The 27,320-nt window shown below is 55.2% G+C and overlaps 1 protein-coding gene across 10 annotated transcripts in view; it reads left to right on the top strand.

Annotated features, from left to right (window-relative positions):
* Positions 1-27,320, top strand: part of CROCC (ciliary rootlet coiled-coil, rootletin) — an 80,273-nt gene that overhangs the window by 21,577 nt on the left and 31,376 nt on the right. For all 10 annotated transcript variants that reach the window (XM_083161856.1, XM_083161850.1, XM_083161855.1 and 7 more), the window contains 14 exons: positions 9,641-9,832; positions 10,298-10,381; positions 11,132-11,229; positions 11,514-11,679; positions 11,888-11,994; positions 14,145-14,372; positions 14,518-14,602; positions 20,184-20,288; positions 21,601-21,849; positions 22,294-22,493; positions 22,890-23,072; positions 23,990-24,134; positions 24,256-24,402; positions 26,137-26,367. In XM_083161856.1, coding sequence (XP_083017982.1) covers positions 9,641-9,832; positions 10,298-10,381; positions 11,132-11,229; positions 11,514-11,679; positions 11,888-11,994; positions 14,145-14,372; positions 14,518-14,602; positions 20,184-20,288; positions 21,601-21,849; positions 22,294-22,493; positions 22,890-23,072; positions 23,990-24,134; positions 24,256-24,402; positions 26,137-26,367 — 2,220 coding nt within the window. The remainder of the gene's footprint in view (positions 1-9,640; positions 9,833-10,297; positions 10,382-11,131; positions 11,230-11,513; positions 11,680-11,887; positions 11,995-14,144; positions 14,373-14,517; positions 14,603-20,183; positions 20,289-21,600; positions 21,850-22,293; positions 22,494-22,889; positions 23,073-23,989; positions 24,135-24,255; positions 24,403-26,136; positions 26,368-27,320) is intronic.

A 27,320-nucleotide genomic window follows, 5' to 3' on the forward strand; every position in this document is an offset into this window, starting at 1 on the left:
CAGCACATCGCTGGGTGCAGGAGGTGGGGACAGTACATCGCTGGGTGCAGGAGGTGGGGACAGCAGGTCGCTGGGTGCAGGAGGTGGGGACAGCAGGTCGCTGGGTGCAGGAGGTGGGGACAGCAGGTCGCTGGGCGCAGGAGGTGGGGACAGCACATCGCTGGGTGCAGGAGGTGGGGACGGCAGGTCACTGGGTGCAGGAGGTGGGGACAGTAGGTTGCTGGGTGCAGGAGGTGGGGACAGCAGGTCGCTGGGTGCAGGAGGTGGGGACGGCACATCGCTGGGTGCAGGAGGTGGGGACGGCAGGTCACTGGGTGCAGGAGGTGGGGACAGTAGGTTGCTGGGTGCAGGAGGTGGGGACAGCAGGTCGCTGGGTGCAGGAGGTGGGGACAGCAGGTCGCTGGGTGCAGGAGGTGGGGACAGTAGGTTGCTGGGCGCAGGAGGTGGGGACAGTACATCGCTGGGCGCAGGAGGTGGGGACAGCAGGTCGGTGGGCGCAGGAGGTGGGGACAGCAGGTCGGTGGGCGCAGGAGGTGGGGACAGCAGGTCGCTGGGTGCAGGAGGTGGGGACAGCACATCGCTGGGTGCAGGAGGTGGGGACAGTACATCGCTGGGTGCAGGAGGTGGGGACAGCAGGTCGCTGGGTGCAGGAGGTGGGGACAGCAGGTCGCTGGGTGCAGGAGGTGGGGACAGTACGTCACTGGGTGCAGGAGGTGGGGACGGCAGGTCGCTGGGTGCAGGAGGTGGGGACAGTAGGTTGCTGGGTGCAGGAGGTGGGGACAGCAGGTCGCTGGGTGCAGGAGGTGGGGACAGCAGGTCACTGGGTGCAGGAGGTGGGGACAGCAGGTCGCTGGGCGCAGGAGGTGGGGACAGCACATCGCTGGGTGCAGGAGGTGGGGACAGTACATCGCTGGGTGCAGGAGGTGGGGACAGCAGGTCGCTTGGTGCAGGAGGTGGGGACAGCAGGTCGCTGGGTGCAGGAGGTGGGGACAGCAGGTCGCTGGGCGCAGGAGGTGGGGACAGCACATCGCTGGGTGCAGGAGGTGGGGACGGCAGGTCACTGGGTGCAGGAGGTGGGGACAGTAGGTTGCTGGGTGCAGGAGGTGGGGACAGCAGGTCGCTGGGTGCAGGAGGTGGGGACAGTACATCGCTGGGTGCAGGAGGTGGGGACAGCAGGTCGCTGGGTGCAGGAGGTGGGGACAGCAGGTCGGTGGGCGCAGGAGGTGGGGACAGCAGGTCGGTGGGCGCAGGAGGTGGGGACAGCAGGTCGCTGGGTGCAGGAGGTGGGGACAGCACATCGCTGGGTGCAGGAGGTGGGGACAGTACATCGCTGGGTGCAGGAGGTGGGGACAGCAGGTCGCTGGGTGCAGGAGGTGGGGACAGCAGGTCGCTGGGCGCAGGAGGTGGGGACAGCACATCGCTGGGTGCAGGAGGTGGGGACAGCAGGTCACTGGGTGCAGGAGGTGGGGACAGTAGATCGCTGGGCGCAGGAGGTGGGGACAGTAGGTCGCTGGGTGCAGGAGGTGGGGACAGCAGGTCGCTGGGCGCAGGAGGTGGGGACAGCAGGTCGCTGGGTGCAGGAGGTGGGGACAGTAGGTTGCTGGGTGCAGGAGGTGGGGACAGTACATCGCTGGGTGCAGGAGGTGGGGACAGCAGGTCGCTGGGCGCAGGAGGTGGGGACAGCAGGTCGCTGGGTGCAGGAGGTGGGGACAGTAGGTTGCTGGGTGCAGGAGGTGGGGACAGTAGGTCGCTGGGCGCAGGAGGTGGGGACAGTACGTCACTGGGTGCAGGAGGTGGGGACAGCAGGTCGGTGGGTGCAGGAGGTGGGGACAGTACATCACTGGGTGCAGGAGGTGGGGACAGTACGTCACTGGGTGCAGGAGGTGGGGACAGTACATCACTGGGTGCAGGAGGTGGGGACAGCAGGTCGCTGGGTGCAGGAGGTGGGGACAGTACGTCACTGGGTGCAGGAGGTGGGGACAGTACATCACTGGGTGCAGGAGGTGGGGACAGTAGGTTGCTGGGTGCAGGAGGTGGGGACAGTAGGTTGCTGGGTGCAGGAGGTGGGGACAGCAGGTCACTGGGTGCAGGAGGTGGGGACAGCAGGTCACTGGGTGCAGGAGGTGGGGACAGTACATCGCTGGGTGCAGGAGGTTGGGACAGTACGTCACTGGGTGCAGGAGGTGGGGACAGTACGTCACTGGGTGCAGGAGGTGGGGACAGTACGTCGCTGGGTGCTGGAGGTGGGGACAGTAGGTTGCTGGGTGCAGGAGGTGGGGACAGTAGGTTGTTGGGTGCAGGAGGTGGGGACAGTAGGTTGCTGGGTGCAGGAGGTGGGGACAGCAGGTCGGTGGGCGCAGGAGGTGGGGACAGCAGGTCACTGGGCGCAGGAGGTGGGGACAGTACGTCACTGGGTGCAGGAGGTGGGGACAGTACGTCGCTGGGTGCAGGAGGTGGGGACAGCAGGTCACTGGGTGCAGGAGGTGGGGACAGCAGGTCACTGGGTGCAGGAGGTGGGGACAGCAGGTCGCTGGGCGCAGGAGGTGGGGACAGTACATCACTGGGTGCAGGAGGTGGGGACAGTACATCACTGGGTGCAGGAGGTGGGCAAAGTAGGTAGCTGGGTGCAGGAGGTGGGGACAGTACATCACTGGGTGCAGGAGGTGGGGACAGTAGGTTACTGGGGCACAATAAGTAGGAACGGGGTTCGTCTGTTACCGGGTTCGCCTGTTACCAGGCAGCAGTTGTCCATCTATTGGTTATCTCTTCATGGACTGTTAGATTTACAATGTGTCTGTCCCCTGCAGCTGGAGGACTGTCTGCGCCAGAGGGGGCTGGATTCTGTCACCAATGCGGATGTGCGTACACGTGTGTAATGTGACGCACAGCATGCTCAGCTTGCTATATAGTTTCTGCTTGTTACTGGGCCTGGCACACTGGTGCTGTGCTGTGTGTTGTTTGTTGCTGTGACTGGCAGACTTGTGCTGTGCTGGGTATTGTCTGTCTCTTGCTGAGTCTGGCACACTGGTGCTGTGCTGGGTTTCATGCGTCAGCTGACTCCACTCCTCTTTATTATTGTGAAAGTTGGAGCAGCCCCTTTGCTGGCTGTGGGAGGAGCCTGAAAGGCCTGCACCAAATTCTATAGGTTGGAGTGAGCAGAGGGAGGTGAGTATCCTGCATTCATATCTGCACCTCCTGCAAATGTCTCAAATATCTTATCTCCATTTCCCAGCATTCAGGGCATCAGTGATGGGTGATGTCAGCCTGTCCTGTTACAGTGATGGGTGATATGACTTCGGCCTGTCCTGTTACAGTGATGAATGATATGTCTGCATGTCCTGTTACAGTGATAAGTGTTATGACTGTCAGCCTGTCCTGTTACAGTGAGGAGTGATATGACTGCTGGCCTGTTACAGTGATGGGTGATATGTCAGCCTGTCCTGTTACAGTGATGAATGATATGACTGCTGGCCTGTCCTGTTACAGTGATGGGAGATATGTCGGCCTGTCCTGTTAGTGATGAGTGATATGACTGTCAGCCTGTCCTATGAGTGATATGACTGTCAGCCTGTCCTGTTACCGTGATGGGTGATATGACTGTCAGCCTGTCCTGTTAGTGATGAGTGTTAGGACTGTCAGCCTGTCTTGTTACAGTGATGAATTATATGACTGTGGGCCTGTCTTGTTAGTGATGAGTGATATGACTGTCGACCTGACCTGTTAGTGATGAGTGTTAGGACTGTCGGCCTGTCCTGTTACAGTGATGAATGATATGACTGTCGGCCTGTCCTGTTAGTGATGAATGATATGACTGTCGGCCTGATCTGTTACAGTGATGGGTGATATGACTGTCGGCCTGTCCTGTTACAGTGATGAGTGATATGACTGTCGGCCTGTCCCGTTTCAGTGATGAGTGTTAGGACTTTCGGCCTGTCCTGTTACAGTGATGTGTTAGGACTGTCGGCCTGTCCTGTTACAGTAATGAGTGATATGACTGTCAGCCTGTCCTGTTACAGTGATGAATGATATGACTGTCGGCCTGTCCTGTTACAGTGATGAGTGATAGGACTGTCGGCCTGTCCTGTTACAGTGATGGGTGATATGACTGTCGGCCTGTCCTGTTAGTGATGAATGATATGACTGTTGGCCTGATCTGTTACAGTGATGGGTGATATGACTGTCGGCCTGTCCTGTTACAGTGATGAGTGATATAACTGTTGGCCTGTCCCGTTTCAGTGATGAGTGTTAGGACTTTCGGCCTGTCCTGTTACAGTGATGTGTTAGGACTGTCGGCCTGTCCTGTTACAGTGATGAGTGATATGACTGTCAGCCTGTCCTGTTACAGTGATGAATGATATGACTGTCGGCCTGTCCTGTTACAGTGATGAGTGATAGGACTGTCGGCCTGTCCTGTTACAGTGATGGGTGATATGACTGTCGGCCTGTCCTGTTACAGTGATGGGTGATATGTCGGCCTGTCCTGTTACAGTGATGAATGATATGACTGTGGGCCTGTCCTGTTACAGTGATGGGTACTTGTGAGTTATCCGGGCGCCCGATTTTTGGTCGTATACGCATCGCATGGCATCGTATGTTAACCAAATGGCATGCGATGCGACGCGACGAGATGACCACCCGAACCCGATTTCGCATCGCGTCGCATCGTATGTTAACCAAATGGCATGCGATGCGACGCGACGAGATGACCACCCGAACCCGATTTTACATCGGGTACCATGTAAAGTGATCACGTCGCATCGCATGTTAACCACATGGCATGCGATGCGATACCACCCGATTTTAGCAGTGTAAAACCCCCAAGAAAGTGTCCCAAAAAGTGACACAATGTCAGTCCCATCCCCATTGTTAACGCCACTCCACTATCAACGTGAACCCGAAGCGTGGCGAGTGCAGCGAGCCCGCGAGGGGCGGCGGTACGCGTCCTCCGACCTTTTCATGCCCTACTATCCACTAGGGCGTGGAGTGAGAATACAATAGTGTGGCGAGCGCAGCGAGCCACCGAGCCCGAAGCGTGGCGAGCGGACACGGATACCTTCACAGGTAAGCGCGTCCCTTCGCGGGCTTCCCAGGTGTCCACGTCGCCATGGACACCTGGGAAGCCCGCGAAGGGACGCGCTTACCTGTGAAGGTATCCGTGTCCCCTCGCGGGGCTCGCTGCGCTCGCCACGCTTCGGGCTCGGTGGCTCGCTGCGCTCGCCACACTATTATATTCTCACTCCACGCCCTAGTGGATAGTAGGGCATGAAAAGGTCGGAGGACGCGTACCGCCGCCCCTCGCGGGCTCGCTGCGCTCGCCACGCTTCGGGTTCATGTTGATAGTGGAGTGGCTGTGAGCATCCAATATCATTCATCAATATCATGCATATCTGACACATTAAGGACAACTGAATTAAAGGGAATAACTGTGTAATTAACATATTAATGAAATAAATTAGAATAACAAACAATCACAAAGCACACAATAATCAATCAACATCATTATTTATCAAGTAACGTGAGCGCATGCAGAATGCGCTCAAATGCGCTGTCTCCCGCCAGGCACTTTCGCCACACGAACTCCTGCATGTAGGAATCAAGATGATGGCGGGCTGTGCCCCGCTGGCGTTTGTTGCGCCATTTTGCACAACCCCACAGTCTCTCAATGTTCTGGGTGTGTGCACCAGTCTCTGGGTCTACAAAATTAAACCGATGATTGACCCGCAAGTGGCTGTAACCAGCCCGCTCCAGTTCAGTAGTTTGGTAGGCGCGCCAGCAATCACTGACGATGGTGCTGCCAGGTGCCACGTGCTCCACAATTGCACCGAGGAGAGTGGGTGCATCTCGCTTGGCAACTGCGACCATGAAACAGTCCCCTGTCTCCCGGCACACTCCTCCGAACACCCACTGCTGTGGGAGTACTCTGCCAACATTGGCTTTGCGCTTCACAAACAGTGTTTCGTCAACCTCCACCATTTGCCCTGGGCCTCCAATCTGCCGTTGAGGCTGTGCCAGCAAGTCACATTGGCATGCCTCCCGCATCAAGGCGTTATAAAAAATGGTGCTTTTGTTGCATAGCTTTAAATTCTTAGCACAGAACTCTATTGACGTCAGTTCATCGCACCAGCAATAGATGAAGCGCAGGATAGTCATGAATGGGAGCCTGCACCCAGGATAGAATAGGGAGGCCCGCAGACTCTGTTTTTTGCTGCAACTTTTAATGTAGCAGCGCCATTTGCGCTCTTTCAGGGACAGGCGCATAGGGTGGCCATTTGGGCATGTGGCAGTCAATGGGAGCAGCCCTTTCTCCTGCAGGAATACGACTGTCTCTTCCTCAGTTTTTGGGAGGCTGAAGATGCCATCAACCAAAGCCATTTTGGGAATAATGGTGTAAGGGCCAAAATGGGGCAGGTGTAAGGGGCCAAATGGGGCAATATTGGGGCAAATGTCCAAAAATTCACCTCACAAATATACACCAACGCTGTAAAACACTATCTCTCTGTAAATCACTTGCTCTCTCCTCTGGAAACTACCTCACACTGTTTTTCTGCCAGATGTGCCAGAGGGCGGGTTTAAAAATGGGCGGGAAGTGTTAACATCGCGTCGCGTCGCATCGCATGCCATTATAATAAGGCATACGATGCGACGCGATGGCAAAACGCGTCGCATCGCATCGCATCGTATGCCTTATTATAATGGCATGCGATGACCACATCGGACGCCCGGATAACTCACAAGTACCCAGTGATGAGTGTTAGGACTGTCGGCCTGTCCTGTTACAGTGATGTGTTAGGACTGTCGGCCTGTCCTGTTACAGTGATGAGTGATATGACTGTCAGCCTGTCCTGTTACAGTGATGAATGATATGACTGTCGGCCTGTCCTGTTAGTGATGAGTGATATGACTGTCAGCCTGTCCTGTTACAGTGATGGGTGATATGACTGTCGGCCTGTCCTGTTACAGTGATGGGTGATATGTCGGCCTGTCCTGTTACAGTGATGAATGATATTACTGTGGGCCTGTCCTGTTATAGTGATGAGTGTTAGGACTGTCGGCCTGTCTTGTTACAGTGATGAATGATATGACTGTCAGCCTGTCCTGTTACAGTGATGAGTGATAGGACTGTCGGCCTGTCCTGTTACAGTGATGGGTGATATGACTGTCGGCCTGTCCTGTTACAGTGATGGGTGATATGTCGGCCTGTCCTGTTACAGTGATGAATGATATGACTGTGGGCCTGTCCTGTGATGAGTGTTAGGACTGTCGGCCTGTCCTGTTACAGTGATGGGTGATATGACTGTCGGCCTGTCCCGTTACAGTGATGAATGTTAGGACTGTCGGCCTGTCCTGTTACAGTGATGGGTGATATGACTGTCGGTCTGTCCTGTTACAGTGATGGGTGATATGTCGGCCTGTCCTGTTACAGTGATGAATGATATGACTGTGGGCCTGTCCTGTTACAGTGATGAGTGTTTGGACTGTCGGCCTGTCCTGTTACAGTGATGGGTGATATGACTGTCGGCCTGTCCCGTTACAGTGATGAATGTTAGGACTGTCGGCCTGTCCTGTTACAGTGATGGGTGATATGACTGTCAGCCTGTCCTGTTACAGTGATGGGTGATATGACTGTCAGCCTGTCCTGTTACAGTGATGGGTGATATGTTGGCCTGTCCTGTTACAGTGATGGGTGATATGTCGGCTTGTCCTGTTAGTGATGAGTGATATGACTATCAGCCTGTCCTGTTAGTGATGAGTGATATGACTGTCGTCCTGACCTGTTACAGTGATGGGTGATATGACTGTCGGCCTGACCTCTTACAGTGATGAGTGTTAGGGCTGTCTGCCTGTCCTGTTACAGTGATGAATGATATGACTGTCGGCCTGTCCTGTTACAGTGATGGGTGATATGACTGTCAGCCTGACCTGTTACAGTGATGGGTGATATAACTGTCGGCCTGACCCGTTACAGTGATGAATGTTAGGACTTTCGGCCTGTCCTGTTACAGTGATGGGTGATATGACTGTCAGCCTGTCCTGTTACAGTGATGGGTGATATGTTGGCCTGTCCTGTTACAGTGATGGGTGATATGTCGGCTTGTCCTGTTAGTGATGAGTGATATGACTATCAGCCTGTCCTGTTAGTGATGAGTGATATGACTGTCGTCCTGACCTCTTACAGTGATGAGTGTTAGGGCTGTCTGCCTGTCCTGTTACAGTGATGAATGATATGACTGTCGGCCTGTCCTGTTACAGTGATGAATGATATGACAGTCGGCCTGTCCTGTTACAGTGATGGGTGATATGACTGTCAGCCTGACCTGTTACAGTGATGGGTGATATGACTGTCGGCCTGACCTGTTACAGTGATGGGTGATATGACTGTCGGCCTGACCTGTTACAGTGATGGGTGATCTGACTGTCAGCCTGTCCTGTTACAGTGATGAATAATATGACTGTCGGCCTGACCTGTTACAGTGATGGGTGATATGACTGTCGGCCTGTCCTGTTACAGTGATGAATAATATGACTGTCAGCCTGTCCTGTTACAGTGATCGGTGATATGTCGGCCTGTCCTGTTACAGTGATGGGTGATATGACTGTCGGCCTGTCCTGTTACAGTGATGGGTGATATGACTTTCAGCCTGTCCTGTTAGTGATGAGTGATATGACTGTCAGCCTGTCCTGTTAGTGATGAGTGATATGACTGTCAGCCTGTCCTGTTAGTGATGAGTGATATGACTGTCAGCCTGTCCTGTTAGTGATGAGTGATATGACTGTCAGCCTGACCTGTTACAGTGATGAGTGATATGACTGTCGGCCTGTCCTGTTACAGTGATGAGTGATATGACTGTCATCCTGTCCTGTTAGTTATGAGTGAAATGACTGTCAGCCTGTCCTGTTAGTGATGAGTGATATGACTGTCAGCCTGTCCTGTAACAGTGATGAGTGATATGACTGTCAGCCTGTCCTGTTACAGTGATGAGTGATATGACTGTCAGCCTGTCCTGTTACAGTGATGAGTGATATGACTGTCAGCCTGTCCTGTTAGTGATGAGTGATATGACTGACGGCCTATCCTGTTAGTGATATGACTGTCAGCCTGTCCTGTTACAGTGATGAGTGCTATGACTGTCAGCCTGTCCTGTTACAGTGATGGGGGATATGTCGACCTGTCCTGTTAGTGATGAGTGATATGACTGTCAGCCTGTCCTGTTACAGTGATGAGTGATATGACTGTCGGCCTGTCCTGTTACAGTGATGGGTGATATGTCGACCTGTCCTGTTAGTGATGAGTGATATGGCTGTCAGCCTGTCCTGTTACAGTGATGGGTGATATGTAGGCCTGTCCTGGTAGTGATGAGTGATATGACTGTCGGCCTGTCCTGTTACAGTGATGAGTGATATGACTGTCATCCTGTCCTGTTAGTGATGAGTGATATGACTGTCGGCCTGTCCTGTTACAGTGATGGGTGTTAGGACTGTCGGCCTGTCCTGTTAGTGATGAGTGATATGACTGTCAGCCTGTCCTGTTACAGTGATGGGTGTTAGGACTGTCGGCCTGTCCTGTTACAGCGATCACCCATTGTTCGTGCCTGGTAGGACAGTTCCCCCTAGCTAAGTGACCGCCTCTTGCTCCTTGCAGCTTGAGCAGACCCTGCGCCTGGAGACTGGAGAGCGAGAAAGAGATTCCCTGGAGACGCGGAGCCTGGGGCAGCAGAATGTGGAGCTCAGGCGCCGGCTGGAAGAAGAGCAGGCCGCGTACAAGCGAAAGCTTCAGGTCTACCAGGAGGGACAGCAGCGACAAACCCAGCTTGTGCTGAAACTGCAAGCCAAGGTGTGTATGTGGGTGAGATGGGCATTTGCCAGGCACATGGAAGGGGAACACTTCCGTGCACGAGTTTCCTACGCAGCTTTTCCTGTAAATGCTTTTACTCCATTATGTACTTGTCTTCGGTGTGTGGTCCGGCTGGCTCCGGGATTCGGGTATCTTGTCCTGTGCTGCCTAACGAGGGCAGAGAGCTGATGCCACCTCAGCTTTATTACTAACAACTCCACCATTGGAGTGGCTCCTAATCATAGTGTTACTGTGACCATTATGTAGAAGATCGGTCACTATCTAGGCCAACAGAAGCTGACACTAGATGACTATACAATACACACAGTCAGTCCTTAATCTCTGATTTAGGGGTAATCTAATGGAAATGGCCCTTCCTCACTCGCACTTGTACAGGAGTGTGGGAGGTGCTGACTGTACAGGTGACCAGTAGGGCAGCTGCTCTCTGACCTTGTCCTCTTCTAGGTCCTGCAATATAAGAAGAGATGCGGAGATGTGGAGCAGCAGCTTCTGGAGCGCTCCACAGAGCTGGAACACGAACGCCTCAATGTAAGTCATTTCCCCAGTGATCTCTGACCCGCAGGCACGTTACATCACAGGGATGGTCCCCTGGTGGCCAGCGCCGGACAGAGGCCGCTATAGCGCAAGCGGTATTCAGAGACCTCACTTATTGCAGTAATGATTGATTACCTGGATTTACACCCTGTGTAGCAGTCTGTGCTGAGTAATGAGTGTCCCAGGTTTATGACCCAGATTTACACCCTGTGTAGCAGTCTGTGCTGAGTAATGAGTGTCCCTGATTGACCCAGATTTACACCCTGTGTAGCATTCTGTGCTGAGTAATGAGTGTCCCAGGTTTATGACCCAGATTTACACCCTGTGTAGCAGTCTGTGCTGAGTAATGACGGTCCCTGATTGACCCAGATTTACACCCTGTGTATCATTCTGTGCTGAGTAATGAGTGTCACAGGTTTATGACCCAGATTTACACCCTGTGTAGCAGTCTGTGCTGAGTAATGACTGTCCCTGATGGACTCCTATGTAGCTGTGTAGCAGTCTGTGCTGAGTAATGACTGCCCCTGATGGACTCCTATGTAGCTGTGTAGCAGTCTGTGCTGAGTAATGACTGCCCCTGATGGACTCCTATGTAGCTGTGTAGCAGTCTGTGCTGAGTAATGACTGCCCCTGATGGACTCATATGTAGCTGTCTAGCAGTCTGTGCTGAGTAATGACTGCCCCTGATGGACTCCTATGTAGCTGTGTAGCAGTCTGTGCTGAGTAATGACTGTCCCTGGACAGAGCCGCCTGGAGCTGACGGACTCGCGGCTGCGACAGGAGGAAGAGAACAGCAATGAGCTGGAGAACACGCTGATCCGCCTGGAGGAGGAACAGCAGAGGTAAGGACGGCCCCAGATTAGGTACCTGCTAGTGACATGAAGGGGCAGAAGATATTGGTGAGAACCAGCTGATTGGAGCATGGGCAGCAGATGATATTTGGGAATATGTAAACCTGTGTCATATGGTTGTTGTACACATAGGGGGGTGCTCATGTCTCTTCAGCGCCCCTAGTTATCAGCTGCCCTGGCAAGTCACCCAAAGTGGCATTATCCCGGGACTGTCAGTATTTGCCAGAGAGGTCATGTTCCTTGTGTGTGTCCCCCCACCCATCCTCCGCACACAGAAGTGCCAGTCTGACCCAGGTCAATGCCATGCTGAGGGAGCAGCTGGACCAAGCCAACTCTGCCAACCAGGCCCTGAGCGAGGATCTCCGCAAGCTGACAGCTGATTGGACCAAAGCGCGAGATGAGCTGGAACAGAGGGAGAGCGAGTGGAGGCGGGAGGAGGAGGTGAGAGGGGAGGGGGGGGGGTGCTGGGGTTGTGTAAAGGATTATTATTTTACTATTATTCTGCTTCCTAGAATTCTCAGCGACTAATGACGTCTATGGGCAGATGGGACATAATGCAGCCATGATATAGAAATCCCTCATTAATACATGTGTGTCTGACTGCCCTGTATGCTGCCAGTCTGATCCGTGCCTTTATCGCCCCCTACAGTCCTTCAACACATACTTCAGCAATGAACACAGCCGGCTGCTCTCTCTCTGGAGACAAGTGGTTGGATTCCACAGACAATTCAGCGAGATGAAGACCCGGACGGAGAGGTGGGTGTGATTCCTCAAGCCATACACCCCCTTATACATATGGGTTGTCACACTGTAAATCTGGGTTTTGGGACATGATGTCAGCTATGGGGTTATGCCACCCCTAGGAAGAATATTGTTGGACACCCCTCAGTACTGTCCCCGGCTGTAGTGCGCTCCTGGGTCAGTGCGCCTGTAGTACTGCCCCTGGCTGTAGTGTGCTCCTGGGTCAGTGCGCCTGTAGTACTGCCCCTGGCTGTAGTGTGCTCCTGGGTCTGTATGCCTGTAGTACTGCCCCTGGCTGTAGTGTGCTCCTGGGTCGGTATGCCTGTAGTATTGTCCCTGGGTCTGTGTGCCTGTAGTACTGTCTCTGGCTGTAGTGTGCTCCTGGGTCTGTGCGCATGTGGTACTGTCCCCAGCTGTAGTGTGCTCCTGGGTCTGTGTATGCCTTTAGTACTGTCCCCGGCTGTAGTGTGCTCCTGGGTCTGTGTATGCCTGTGGTGCTGTCCCCGGCTGTAGTGTGCTCCTGGGTCTGTATGCCTGTAGTACTGTCCCCAGCTGTCGTGTGCGCCTGTGGTGCTGTCGTCGGCTGTAGTGTGCTCCTGAGTCTGTGTATGCCTGTGGTACTGTCCCCGGCTGTAGTGTGCTCCTGAGTCTGTGCGCCTGTGGTACTGTCCCCGGCTGTAGTGTGCTCCTGGGTCTGTGTGCCTGTAGTACTGTCCCCGGCTGTAGTGCGCTCCTGGGTCTGTGTGCCTGTAGTACTACCCCTGGCTGTAATGTGCTCCTGGGTCTGTGTGCCTGTAGTATTGTCCCTGGCTGTAGTGTGCTCCTGGGTCTGTATGCCTGTGGTACTGTCCCCGCCTGTAGCGGGCTCCTGGTCAGTGTGCCTGTGGTACTGTCCCCAGCTGCAGTGTGCTCCTGTGTCTGTGTGCCTGTACTAGTACTGCCCCTGGCTGTAGTGTGCTCCTTGGTCTGTATGCCTGTAGTACTGTCCCCGGCTGTAGTGCGCTCCTGGGTCAGTGCGCCTGTAGTACTGTCCCTGGCTGTAGTGTGCTCCTGGGTCTGTGTGCCTGTAGTAATGTCCCTGGCTGCAGTGTGCTCCTGGGTCTGTGTGCCTGTAGTACTGTCCCCGGCTGTAGTGCGCTCCTGGGTCAGTGCGCCTGTAGTACTGCCCCTGGCTGTAGTGTGCTCCTGGGTCGGTATGCCTGTAGTACTGTCCTTGGGTCTGTGTGCCTGTAGTATTGTCCCCGGCTGTAGTATGCTCCTGGGTCTGTATGGCTGTAGTACTGTCCCCAGCTGTAGTGCGCTCCTGGGTCTGTATGCCTGTGGTACTGTCCCCGCCTATAGCGTGCTCCTGGTCAGTGTGCCTGTAGTATTGTCCCCGGCTGTAGTGTGCTCCTGGGTTTGTGCGCCTGTGGTACTGTCCCCAGCTGTAGTGTGCTCCTGGGTTTGTGCGCCTGTGGTACTGTCCCCAGCTGTGGTGTGCTCCTGGGTCTGTACGCCTGTAGTACTGTCCCTGGCTGTAGTGTGCTCCTGGATCTGTGTATGCCTGTAGTACTGTCCCCGGCTGTAGTGCACTCCTGGGTCTGTGTGCCTGTGGTACTGTCCCCAACTGTAGTGTGCTCCTTGGTCTGTGTGCCTGTAGTACTGTCCCTGGCTGTAGTGTGCTCCTGGGTCTGTGTGCCTGTGATAATGTCCCGGCTGTAGTGTGCTCCTGGGTCTGTGTGCCTGTAGTACTGCCCCCGGCTGTAGTGTGCTCCTGGGTCTGTGCCCCTGTAGTACTGTCCCTGGCTGTAGTGTGCTCTTGGGTTTGTGCCCCTGTAGTACTGTCCCTGGCTGTAGTGTGCTCCTGGGTCTGTACACCTGTAGTACTCTCCCTGGCTGTAGTGTGCTCCTGGGTCTGTATGCCTGTAGTACTGTCCCCGGCTGTAGTGTGCTCCTGGGTCTGTATGCCTGTAGTGTGCTCCTGGGTCTGTACGCCTGTAGTACTGTCCCCTGCTGTAGTGTGCTCCTGGGTCCGTGTGCTTGTAGTACTGTCCCCGCCAGTGAGATGCTGCTCGGTGACATCAGTTGAGTGTCATGTGACTGGCACCAGCACTATATGTTATACAGAAGTACTATAATGTGTAATACCTGAAGCTCCATCTTTCCCCTCCTGCTTTTATGTACAGGGACCTGTCAATGATGCAGAAGGAGCTGTCCCACTTCTGCCGGACCCTCCTTGCCTCATGCCTGAGTGTCAGCGGTTCCCAGCGGCTGGCGGAGAACAGTGGGGGGGTTGTATTGGAGAGGCAGGCTCTACAGCTGGCCCAATTGGATGAGCAGCTAAAGGATAAAGTGCGTGAAATGATCCAGTTACAGGCTGCGTATGATGCTGATAAAGCGGAGCTCAGTGCCAGGTAAGTGAACAGCAATGATCCTAAACTGTGGGACCAGTGCCGCCTGCTGACCTGGGACGGTGGGCTTGGTTCTACCTGTTGCCATGAGACTGTACTACTGATCTGACTTTATACTAACCTATACTCCCTATTATTTCTCTTCAAGGTCAGCAGAACTGAATAGGACTGTAGAGCATCTGCAGTGTGAGAACAAGGAGAAAGACCAGCAGATGAAGCGGCTGCAGAAGCAGGTACACCGGGACAGGCTAGAACTAAGGGCCCTCCAATATTGTGAGCAGACCCTGTATCAGTGATGGTGGACAGTGATTAACGTCTAGCCAATCAGCTCCTAACTGCCATGTTACAGTTTGGGAGCTTATTGGTTGGTCGTTCATCTCTCACCAGTTTATCATTCCTCAAGGCTTTGTTCACCACCCCCTAAGAGAAGTGTAAGACTCCTCAGATTGTTGTAGGAGCTATATGTCGGGGGTTCTATGACTGGCATGCAAGTTCTTCAAGGTTGGAGTTCTCTGAACTGGATCAAGGCCTGTTTGAAATATCTGAGTGTTAGCATGGGGTTCTCCGATCCCTGATAGTGTCTCAGGTTACTGTAGGGTCCTGAGATGTGTGAGTGGGATATGAGGTCACATGGGGCTGTCTGGTGTCAGGTTACTGTAGGGTCCTGATATGTGTGAGTGGGATATGAGGTCACACGGGGCTGTCTGGTGTCAGGTTACTGTAGGGTCCTGAGATGTGTGAGTGGTATATCAGGTCACACGGGGCTGTCTGGTGTCAGGTTACTGTAGGGTCCTGCGATGTGTGAGTGGGTTATGAGGTCACACGGGGCTGTCTGGTGTCAGGTTACGGTAGGGTCCTGAGATGTGTGAGTGGGTTATGAGGTCACACGGGGCTGTCTGGTGTCAGGTTACTGTAGGGTCCTGAGATGTGTGAGTGGGTTATGAGGTCACACGGGGCTGTCTGGTGTCAGGTTACTGTAGGGTGCTGAGATGTGTGAGTGGGATATGAGGTCACATGGGGCTGTCTGGTGTCAGGTTACTGTAGGGTCCTGAGATGTGTGAGTGGGATATCAGGTCACACGGGGCTGTCTGGTGTCAGGTTACTGTAGGGTCCTGAGATGTGTGAGTGGGTTATGAGGTCACACGGGGCTGTCTGGTGTCAGGTTACTGTAGGGTCCTGCGATGTGTGAGTGGGATATCAGGTCACACGGGGCTGTCTGGTGTCAGGTTACTGTAGGGTCCTGAGATGTGTGAGTGGGATATGAGGTCACATGGGGCTGTCTGGTGTCAGGTTACTGTAGGGTCCTGCGATGTGTGAGTGGGATATCAGGTCACATGAGGCTGTCTGGTGTCAGGTTACTGTAGGGTCCTGAGATGTGTGAGTGGGATATGAGGTCACACGGGGCTGTCTGGTGTCAGGTTACTGTAGGGTCCTGAGATGTAAGTGGGATATGAGGTCACACGGGGCTGTCTGGTGTCAGGTTACTGTAGGGTCCTGAGATGTGTGAGTGGGATATCAGGTCACACAGGGCTGTCTGGTGTCAGGTTACTGTAGGGTCCTGAGATGTGTGAGTGGGATAGGAGGTCACATGGGGCTGTCTGGTGTCAGGTTACTGTAGGGTCCTGCGATGTGTGAGTGGGATATCAGGTCACATGGGGCTGTCTGGTGTCAGGTTACTGTAGGGTCCTGAGATGTGTGAGTGGGATATCAGGTCACACGGGGCTGTCTGGTGTCAGGTTATTGTAGGGTCCTGAGATGTGTGAGTGGGATATCAGGTCACATGAGGCTGTCTGGTGTCAGGTTACTGTAGGGTCCTGCGATGTGTGAGTGGGATATCAGGTCACACGGGCTGTCTGGTGTCAGGTTACTGTAGGGTGCTGAGGTGTGTGAGTGGGATATCAGGTCACATGGGGCTGTCTGGTGTCAGGTTACTGTAGGGTCCTGAGATGTGTGAGTGGGATATGAGGTCACACGGGCTGTCTGGTGTCAGGTTACTGTAGGGTGCTGAGGTGTGTGAGTGGGATATCAGGTCACACGGGGCTGTCTGGTGTCAGGTTACGGTAGGGTCCTGAGATGTGTGAGTGGGTTATGAGGTCACACGGGGCTGTCTGGTGTCAGGTTACTGTAGGGTCCTGAGATGTGTGAGTGGGTTATGAGGTCACACGGGGCTGTCTGGTGTCAGGTTACTGTAGGGTGCTGAGATGTGTGAGTGGGATATGAGGTCACATGGGGCTGTCTGGTGTCAGGTTACTGTAGGGTCCTGAGATGTGTGAGTGGGATATCAGGTCACACGGGGCTGTCTGGTGTCAGGTTACTGTAGGGTCCTGAGATGTGTGAGTGGGTTATGAGGTCACACGGGGCTGTCTGGTGTCAGGTTACTGTAGGGTCCTGCGATGTGTGAGTGGGATATCAGGTCACACGGGGCTGTCTGGTGTCAGGTTACTGTAGGGTCCTGAGATGTGTGAGTGGGTTATGAGGTCACACGGGGCTGTCTGGTGTCAGGTTACTGTAGGGTGCTGAGATGTGTGAGTGGGATATGAGGTCACATGGGGCTGTCTGGTGTCAGGTTACTGTAGGGTCCTGCGATGTGTGAGTGGGATATCAGGTCACATGAGGCTGTCTGGTGTCAGGTTACTGTAGGGTCCTGAGATGTGTGAGTGGGATATGAGGTCACACGGGGCTGTCTGGTGTCAGGTTACTGTAGGGTCCTGAGATGTAAGTGGGATATGAGGTCACACGGGGCTGTCTGGTGTCAGGTTACTGTAGGGTCCTGAGATGTGTGAGTGGGATATCAGGTCACACAGGGCTGTCTGGTGTCAGGTTACTGTAGGGTCCTGAGATGTGTGAGTGGGATAGGAGGTCACATGGGGCTGTCTGGTGTCAGGTTACTGTAGGGTCCTGCGATGTGTGAGTGGGATATCAGGTCACATGGGGCTGTCTGGTGTCAGGTTACTGTAGGGTCCTGAGATGTGTGAGTGGGATATCAGGTCACACGGGGCTGTCTGGTGTCAGGTTATTGTAGGGTCCTGAGATGTGTGAGTGGGATATCAGGTCACACGGGCTGTCTGGTGTCAGGTTACTGTAGGGTGCTGAGGTGTGTGAGTGGGATATCAGGTCACATGGGGCTGTCTGGTGTCAGGTTACTGTAGGGTCCTGAGATGTGTGAGTGGGATATCAGGTCACATGGGGCTGTCTGGTGTCAGGTTACTGTAGGGTCCTGAGATGTGTGAGTGGGATATGAGTTCACATGGAGCTGTCTGGTGTCAGGTTACTGTAGGGTCCTGCGATGTGTGAGTGGGATATGAGGTCACATGGGGCTGTCTGGTGTCAGGTTACTGTAGGGTCCTGAGATGTGTGAGTGGGATATGAGTTCACATGGAGCTGTCTGGTGTCAGGTTACTGTAGGGTCCTGCGATGTGTGAGTGGGATATCAGGTCACATGGGGCTGTCTGGTGTCAGGTTACTGTAGGGTCCTGAGATGTGTGAGTAGGATATCAGGTCACACGGGGCTGTCTGGTGTCCGGTTACTGTAGGATCCTGCGATGTGTGAGTGGGATATCAGGTCACACGGGGCTGTCTGGTATCAGGTTACTGTAGGGTCCTGAGAGGTGTGAGTGGGATAGGAGGTCACATGGGGCTGTCTGGTGTCAGGTTACTAGGGTGCTGAGATGTGTGAGTGGGATATGAGGTCACATGGGGCTGTCTGTCTGGTGTCAGGTTACTGTAGGGTCCTGAGATGTGTGAGTGGCATATGAGGTCACATGGGGCTGTCTGGTGTCAGGTTACTGTAGGGTGCTGAGATGTGTGAGTGGGATATGAGGTCACACGGGGCTGTCCTGGTGTCAGGTTACTGTAGGGTCCTGAGATGTGTGAGTGGGATATCAGGTCACATGGAGCTGTTTGGTGTCAGGTTACTGTAGGGTCCTGCGATGTGTGAGTGGGATATCAGGTCACACGGGGCTGTCTGGTGTCAGGTTACTGTAGGGTCCTGAGATGTGTGAGTGGGTTATGAGGTCACACGGGCTGTCTGGTGTCAGGTTACTGTAGGGTGCTGAGATGTGAGTGGGATATCAGGTCACACGGGGCTGTCTGGTGTCGGGTTACTGTAGGGTCCTGAGATGTGTGAGTGGGATATGAGGTCACACGGGGCTGTCTGGTGTCAGGATACTGTAGGGTCCTGAGATGTGTGAGTGGGATATGAGGTCACATGGGGCTGTCTGGTGTCAGGTTACTGTAGGGTCCTGAGATGTGTGAGTGGGATATCAGGTCACATGGGGCTGTCTGGTGTCAGGTTACTGTAGGCTCCTGAGATGTGTGAGTGGGATATCAGGTCACATGGGGCTGTCCTGGTGTCAGGTTACTGTAGGGTCCTGAGATGTGTGAGTGGGTTATGAGGTCACACGGGGCTGTCTGGTGTCAGGTTACTGTAGGGTGCTGAGATGTGTGAGTGGGTTATGAGGTTACATGGGGCTGTCTGGTGTCAGGTTACTGTAGGGTCCTGCGATGTGTGAGTGGGATATGAGGTCACACGGGGCTGTCTGGTGTCAGGTTACTGTAGGGTGCTGAGATGTGTGAGTGGGTTATGAGGTCACATGGGGCTGTCTGGTGTCAGGTTACTGTAGGGTCCTGCAATGTGTGAGTGGGATATGAGGTCACACGGGGCTGTCTGGTGTCAGGTTACTGTAGGGTGCTGAGATGTGTGAGTGGGTTATGAGGTCACATGGGGCTGTCTGGTGTCAGGTTACTGTAGGGTCCTGCGATGTGTGAGTGGGATATCAGGTCACATGGTGCTGTCCTGGTGTCAGGTTACTGTAGGGTCCTGAGATGTGTGAGTGGGATATGAGGTCACATGGGGCTGTCTGGTGTCAGGTTACTGTAGGGTCCTGCGATGTGTGAGTGGGATATGAGGTCACATGGAGCTGTCCTGGTGTCAGGTTACTGTAGGGCCCTGAGATGTGTGAGTGGGATATGAGGTCACATGGGGCTGTCTGGTGTCAGGTTACTGTAGGGTCCTGAGATGTGTGAGTGGGATATCAGGTCACATGGGGCTGTCTGGTGTCAGGTTACTGTAGGGTGCTGAGGTGTGTGAGTGGGATATCAGGTCACATGGGGCTGTCTGGTGTCAGGTTACTGTAGGTTCTGCGATGTGTGAGTGGGATATGAGGTCACATGGGGCTGTCTGGTGTCAGGTTACTGTAGGTTCTGCGATGTGTGAGTGGGATATGAGGTCACATGGGGCTGTCTGGTGTCAGGTTACTGTAGGGTCCTGAGATGTGTGAGTGGGTTATGAGGTCACACGGGGCTGTCTGGTGTCAGGTTACTGTAGGGTCCTGAGATGTGTGAGTGGGATATGAGGTCACATGGAGCTGTCCTGGTGTCAGGTTACTGTAGGGCCCTGAGATGTGTGAGTGGGATATGAGGTCACATGGGGCTGTCTGGTGTCAGGTTACTGTAGGGTCCTGAGATGTGTGAGTGGGATATCAGGTCACATGGGGCTGTCTGGTGTCAGGTTACTGTAGGGTCCTGAGATGTGTGAGTGGGATATGAGTTCACATGGAGCTGTCTGGTGTCAGGTTACTGTAGGGTCCTGCGATGTGTGAGTGGGATATGAGGTCACATGGGGCTGTCTGGTGTCAGGTTACTGTAGGGTCCTGAGATGTGTGAGTGGGATATGAGGTCACATGGAGCTGTCTGGTGTCAGGTTACTGTAGGGTCCTGCGATGTGTGAGTGGGATATGAGGTCACATGGGGCTGTCTGGTGTCAGGTTACTGTAGGTCCTGAGATACTAGTTGTGAGATGTTCTGTTCTTACAGGAGAAGAATCTGATGGAAGAACAGGTGGCTTTGGTGGAAGAGGAGGTGGAAGTTCTGAAGTCAGAGAAAGAGGTCCTACAGGAGACCCTCCGAGAAGTCACACAGGTCTGTATCCTGAGGACACAACAATGTAATTTCTATGGCTTCAGATCAGATTTTTATAAAGAAGAATTCAGTGAACTACTGTAGGTGTAGATTAATCTATTTGCAGACAGATTTTTCCTAATGGTCATGTTCCCATCTGTGTCTCCAAAGCCACCAGGGGGTCATTGCATGCTCCTTTATCTTTATATAAGACACTGTTACTACATTGATAACGGCTATTAGTCACTGTGCTGTATGGGCTGATGGTAACCTGCCCCATCCTGCAAACAGACACCCCCTAGTGGCCATTCTTTTATTTTCTACTGGGGATGGGTCATAGGGGGAAAATCTCCTCATGCAGTTTAGTAACCTCATCCTCTACTACTCGTGGGTTCTTCAGATGTAATGCATAGAGTCTCTCCCAATCCAAATTTGTACTGCTGGCTTTGTTGCTGTGAGGGTGGATGTAGAGGCCCTCGCGTGCTACGGATGTAGAGGCCCCCCCGCGTGCCGCGGATGTAGAGGCCCCCGGCGTGCCGCGGATGTAGAGGCCCCCCGCGCGCCGCGGATGTAGAGGCCTCCCGCGCGCCGCGGATGTAGAGGCCCCCCGCGCGCAGCGGATGTAGAGGCCCCCCGCGCGCAGCGGATGTAGAGGCCCCCCGCGCGCAGCGGATGTAGAGGCCCCCCGCGCGCAGCGGATGTAGAGGCCCCCCGCGCGCAGCGGATGTAGAGGCCCCCCGCGCGCCGCGGATGTAGAGGCCCCCCGCGCGCCGCGGATGTAGAGGCCCCCCGCGCGCCGCGGATGTAGAGGCCCCCCGCGCGCCGCGGATGTAGAGGCCCCCCGCGCGCGCCGCGGATGTAGAGGCGCCCCCCCCGCGCGCCGCGGATGTAGAGGCCCCCGCGCGCCGCGGATGTAGAGGCCCCCCCCCGCGCGCCGCGGATGTAGAGACCCCCCGTGCGCCGTGGATGTAGAGGGCCCCCCGCGCGCCGTGGATGTAGAGGGCCCCCCGCGCGCCGCGGATGTAGAGGGCCCCCCGCGCGCCGCGGATGTAGAGGGCCCCCCGCGCGCCGCGGATGTAGAGGGCGTGCCGCGGATGTAGAGGCCCCCCGCGCGCCGCGGATGTAGAGGCCCCCCGGCGCGGTATAAAATGATGTCATGGAAATCTGTTCAGTAGTATTTTGTACTTCTATTAGTATAGATGATATACAGGTGATTTGGCTCCAGGTGCAGTCTGGGAATCACCTTTCCTCATGCAGGACCTGTAACAAGTGATGCTGTACCTGTCTCCCTTCCCATCACATAAGTAACTTCCTCTCTGCTCCCGTTCCCTAGGCTGTGCTCAGTGACACAGACAGCGGTCTGCAGATGTCCACCAGTGACCGGACACTAGAGCTTACAGAGAGTGAGGGGCCGGTGCTCAGCATCAGAGGTCTGTCCAGCAGCCTGCGCACTTCCTCTCCCATCCGCCGCTCCTCTCCACACCGCAGCAGCTCTCCTCGCCGTAGCCTGTCCCCAGCATTCCGGGACTCCACCCTCTCTGCGGTGCACTCTGCTCTGCAGAGGAGACAACTACAGGTGCAGGTAACGACGTGAATACTGGCATTAATCTGTGTCCCAGCAGTTAAGGTGACCACACACTGGACATATCTGCAATCTTTAAGGTGTGAAATCTTTTGCCTGTCCTGCACAGAGGATTTCAGGCCACCTCACATCTTCACCAAAGATTTTTCTTAAGATCCCATGTGCGTTCCTATGGATCTTTAACTAAATCTGATCTCTCATGCAGCATGTAGGGTGAGAAGATTTAGCAAAAGATCCGCAGGAGCGTACATCCGGGTGATTATCGGTAAAAATCGGCTGATTTATCGGTCAGAAGTCTGTTAATCGGCAAAAAACTCATTCTAGTGTGTGGGCACCTTTAGACTTCTGTTTCCGTATTGGAGGGTTTACATCAGCTGACCTGTACAGCGGCCGCACCTGGTAATTTCCCGGTCGTGTAACAGGCGCTGCATTGAATGATTGCAGGAACTGCGAGGGCGGTTGGAGTCCGGCCAGGAGACAGTCAGCGCTCTGCGCAAGCAGCTCAGCGATGGGGAGAATGATCGCAGGGTGTTAGAGCAAAAGATTGTGAAGCTACAGCAAGATTTGGACACCGCCACCGTCTCCAGAGACGACGCAGAACACAGTATCTCCAGATTGCGCAGCAGCCTAGAACACTTCAGCAGGTAAAGACCAGAAGACAGGCTGGGTGGTGGGAAGGGGGGATCGTCCAAGTCCAAGCAGGTGAAGACGCTGCACAGCACAGATCCTCTAAGTTACATATAAACCTTTTATGTATCATCATCGTGGTCACTGGGAAATGTCATCTGCATCCTATACATAGAATGCTCAATGTGCTTGAGCCTTGCAGTAGCCTGTATGCTATGGCACCACCTAGTGCTGGAATAAGGTATTGCAGCTATTGTGTTTTTACACACTAAAAATTCCCTCTAAATCTGAGATATGTATAAAATTCTGTAATAATTACCACTGAGGTCAGCAGCCACCCGATTACAACAGGCCCGTTATCCCAGTGTCCTCATTTCCAAGCGCTCTAAGCATTTGGGGTCCTCGTGTTGCAGTGAGCGGGATGTTCTGGAGCGGAACCTGCAGAATCTACAGGAACAGCTGGAGACGCAGCGCCAGGAGGCAGAAAAACTACAAGTAGCGAACAGCGACTTGCAGCGTCAGAGAGACATCCTACAGGAGGAGAAGGAGGACACGTGTCAGGATCGGGACCGGGCCTTGCGAGAGGTGGAGAGAGGGTGAGAGACTGCTAGGTATAGCACACTGAGACAGAGGGGGAAAGAGACTGCCCAGCATAGCACACTGAGACAGAAGGGAGAGAGAGGCTGAGACAGAGGGGAAAGAGACTGCACAGTATAGCACACAGATACAGAGGGGATGAGAGACTGCTAGGCATAGCACACTGAGACAAAGGGGTCAGGATAGCACACTGAGACAGAGGGTAGAGAGACTGTTAGTAATGGCACACTGAGACAACAGAGGGGGAGAGGCTGCTCGGTATAGCACACTGAGACGGGGGGGGGGGCGCTGCTCGGTATAGCACACTGAGACAAAGGGGGGGTGGGCTGCTCGGTATAGCACACTGAGACGGGGGGCTGCTCGGTATAGCACACTGAGACAGAGGGGGGGAGACTGCTCGGTATAGCACACTGAGACAGAGGGGGGGGGAGACTGCTCGGTATAGCACACTGAGACAGAGGGGGAGAGACTGCTCGGTATAGCACACTGAGACGGGGGGGGGGGGGGGGGGGCTGCTCGGTATAGCACACTGAGACAGTGGGGGGTTGCTCAGTATAGCACACTGAGACAGTGGGGCGGGGTTGCTCGGTATAGCACACTGAGACCGAGGGGGAGAGACTGCTCGGTATAGCACACTGAGACCGAGGGGGAGAGACTGCTCGGTATAGCACACTGAGACCGAGGGGGAGAGACTGCTCGGTATAGCACACTGAGACCGAGGGGGAGAGACTGCTCGGTATAGCACACTGAGACCGAGGGGGAGAGACTGCTCGGTATAGCACACTGAGACCGAGGGGGAGAGACTGCTCAGCACGAGGAGTGGGTCAGGGGAAGGTCTGTCCTATGCATGAGAAGGCCATTGCACAGAGCAGGCTCCTGGGCTGGTTTGTAATGCTGTGACCCTACCGATCCTCAGGCACAAAGCCCAGGAGCAGCTGGAAGGGAAGCTCTCTGTCCTCAGGAAGGAGCTGGTCATGGTAAAGGAGTCTCTGCACCAGTGCACCCTGGATAAGGAGGTGTTGGAGGCAGAGAAGGTGGATGTCTCCCAGGCTCTATCCAAGGTTAGATCTCTTGCCTGCAGTAATGGAATGACTGTATTGCTGTGGTTTATGTGCGGCCATATAGTATCCTCCTATGTTATGTTACATTGGTCGGTCAGTGTAAACTGATCTCTCCTACCAGGCGGAAACCATTCGGGCAGAGCTGGAGCTGGTGCAGAACAGGCAGAGGACGGAAGAGGCGTCGCTGCGAGACACTTTATCTAAGATGAGTGCACTGAACGAGAGTCTGGCCCAGGACAAGACTGAGCTCCATAGAGTCATTGCCCAGGTACCTGTGTGACCTGTACCAGGTGTAGGGGTTCCTCCAGTACCTGGCACTAGGACCAGTGGTGAGAGGAGACAGCCCAGTAGGAAGCTGTGGAGGAGAGAAAGGTCAGCAGTGTGGAGGCGGGGCCTCTGGGAGCTGGCAGTGAATAGAGAACACCATGAGGAGCAGAGAGAGCCCTATGGGGACTTGGGATTAGAGAGAAATCCCTATGGAGTCTTTATCACCATGGAGGGCAATTAGCGAGCCCCAGGGGACTTGTTGCAGAGGATTGAGAGTATTAATTGTGAATTTGTGGGAAGCAGGGTGGAGAGAGCCCTGCAGGGAGGAGAAGGGAATGGAGAGAGCCCCACAGGGAGGAGCAGGAAATGGAGAGAGCCCCGCATGGAGGAGAAGGGAATGGAGAGAGCCCCACAGGGAGGAGCAGGAAATGGAGAGAGCCCCGTAGGGAGGAGGGAGTGGAGAGAGCCCTGTGGGAAGCAGGGAGGAGGTGGGACTAGAGAGAGCCACACAGGGAGGAGGGAATGGAGAGAGCCCTGTGGGAAGCAGGGAGGAGGTGGGAGTGCAGGGAGTCCTGCGGTAAGCAGGGAGGAGGAGGAGGAGAGAGCCCCGGGGGAAGCAGGGAGGAGGAGGAGAGTGCCCCTCAGGGAGGAGGATGGAGAGGAGAGAGCCCTGCAGGGAGGAGGAGGGGTGTAGAGAGCACCGCAGGGTGGAGGAGGGAGAGGAAAGAGCCCTGGGGGGAAGCAGGAAGAGAGTTCTGCGGGAATCATGAAGGAGAGAGCCCTGTGGAAAGCAGGGAGGAGGAGAAGAAGAGGGCACCTTGGACTCCTGCGGGAAGCGTGGGGGGGGGGGGGGGGAGAGGAGAGAGCCCTTCAGGAAGCAGGCCAGAGGAAGGAGAGGAGAAAGCCCCATGGAAAGCAGGGTGGAAGGAGAGGAGAGAGCCCCCATGAAGCAGGGAGGAGGAGGAAGGAGAGGAGAGAGCCAGCAGGGAGGAGGAGGAAGGAGAGCTCCCTTTAGGAAGCAGAGCTGAGGACGGAGAGGATAGAGCCCCTGTAGGAAGCAGGGAGGAGGAGAGAGGGCCCCGTAGGAAGCAGGGAGGAGGAGAGAGGGCCCCGTAGGAAGCAGGGAGGAGGAGAGAGCGCCCCGTAGGAAGCAGGGAGGAGGAGAGAGCTCCCCGTAGGAAGCAGGAAGGAGGAGAGAGCTCCCCGTAGGAAGCAGGGAGGAGGAGAGAGCTCCCCGTAGGAAGCAGGGAGGAGGAGAGAGGGCCCCGTAGGAAGGAGGGAGGAGAGAGCTCCCCGTCGGAAGCAGGGAGGAGGAAAGAGCTCCCCGTCGGAAGCAGGGAGGAGGAGAGAGCTCCCCGTAGGAAGCAGGGAGGAGGAGAGGGGCCCCGTAGGAAGCAGGGAGGAGGAGAGCGCTCCCCGTAGGAAGCAGGGAGGAGGAGAGAGGGCCCCATAGGAAGCAGGGAGGAGGAGAGAGCTCCCCGTAGGAAGCAGGGAGGAGGAGAGAGCTCCCCGTAGGAAGCAGGGAGGAGGAGAGAGGGCCCCGTAGGAAGCAGGGAGGAGGAGAGAGCTCCCCGTAGGAAGCAGGGAGGAGGAGAGAGGGCCCCGTAGGGAGGAGGAGAGAGCTCCCCATAGGAAGCAGGGGGTAATAGGAGGAGAGGGAAGAGTGAGGGCACTGCAGTGATGTTGCGGGGATACACAGGCTACAATTATATGTAATACTCCTGTGATCTTGCAGTTGGAGGAGGAGAGAGCCGCCTTGCAGGGACAGAAGCATGAGGTGGAACAAGAGAAGACCTCAATTCGCGATGAGCTGGTTCGTCTGGAACAGGAGAAGCTAGAGCTGGACACAGAGCGCTTTGGGCTGGACAACTCCCTGCAGGCCATGGAACAGAGCCGGGAAAAGCTGCTGCAGGAGCTGCAATCTCTGCGCAAGGAAAAGGCACATCTACAGGAACAGCTGGGACAGGTGAGGGAGATAACTGGCCAGAAGTGATGTCAGGAGCACGGGAGATGGGATACAGGGGAGAGGAGGCTCAGGAGCAGGAGAGGAGGAGCAGGAGAGACGGGGTACAGGGGAGAGGAGGAGCAGAGGAGACAGGATACAGGTAGAGGAGGCTCAGGAGCAGGTGAGAAGGGATACAGGGGAGAGGAGGAGCAGGAGAGACGGGGTACAGGGGAAAGGAGGCTCAGGAGCAGAGGAGACAGGATACAGGGGAGAGGAGGCTCAGGAGCAGGGGAGACAGGATACAGGTAGAGGAGGCTCAGGAGCAGGTGAGAAGGGATACAGGGGAGAGGAGGAGCAGGAGAGACGGGGTACAGGGGAGAGGAGGCTCAGGAGCAGAGGAGACAGGATACAGGGGAGAGGAGGCTCAGGAGCAGGGGAGACAGGGTACAGGGGAGAGGAGGCTCAGGAGCAGGGGAGACGGGGTACAGGGGAGAGGAGGCTCAGGAGCAGGTGAGACGGAATACAGGGGAGAGGAGGAGCAGGATAGACGGGGTACAGGGGAGAGGAGGCTCAGGAGCAGGTGAGAAGGGATACAGGGAAGAGGAGGAGCAGGAGAGACGGGGTACAGGGGAGAGGAGGAGCAGAGGAGACAGGATACAGGGGAGAGGAGGAGCAGGAGAGACGGGATACAGGGGAGAGGAGGAGCAGGAGCAGAGGATACAGGGAGTGGAGGCTCAGGTGCAGGGGAGACGGGATACAGGGGAGAGGAGGAGCAGGCGAGACGGGGTACAGGGGAGAGGAGGAGCAGAGGAGACAGGATACAGGGGAGAGGAGGAGCAGGAGAGACGGGTTACAGGGGAGAGGAGGAGCAGGAGCAGAGGATACAGGGAGAGGAGGCTCAGGAGCAGGGGAAACGGTATACAGGAGAGAGGAGGCTCAGGAGCAGGGGAGATGGGGTACAGGGGAGAGGAGGC

This window comes from Crinia signifera, chromosome 19, assembly GCF_055691185.1.
Source record: "Crinia signifera chromosome 19, ASM5569118v1, whole genome shotgun sequence".
NCBI classification, from domain to species: Eukaryota; Metazoa; Chordata; class Amphibia; order Anura; family Myobatrachidae; genus Crinia; species Crinia signifera.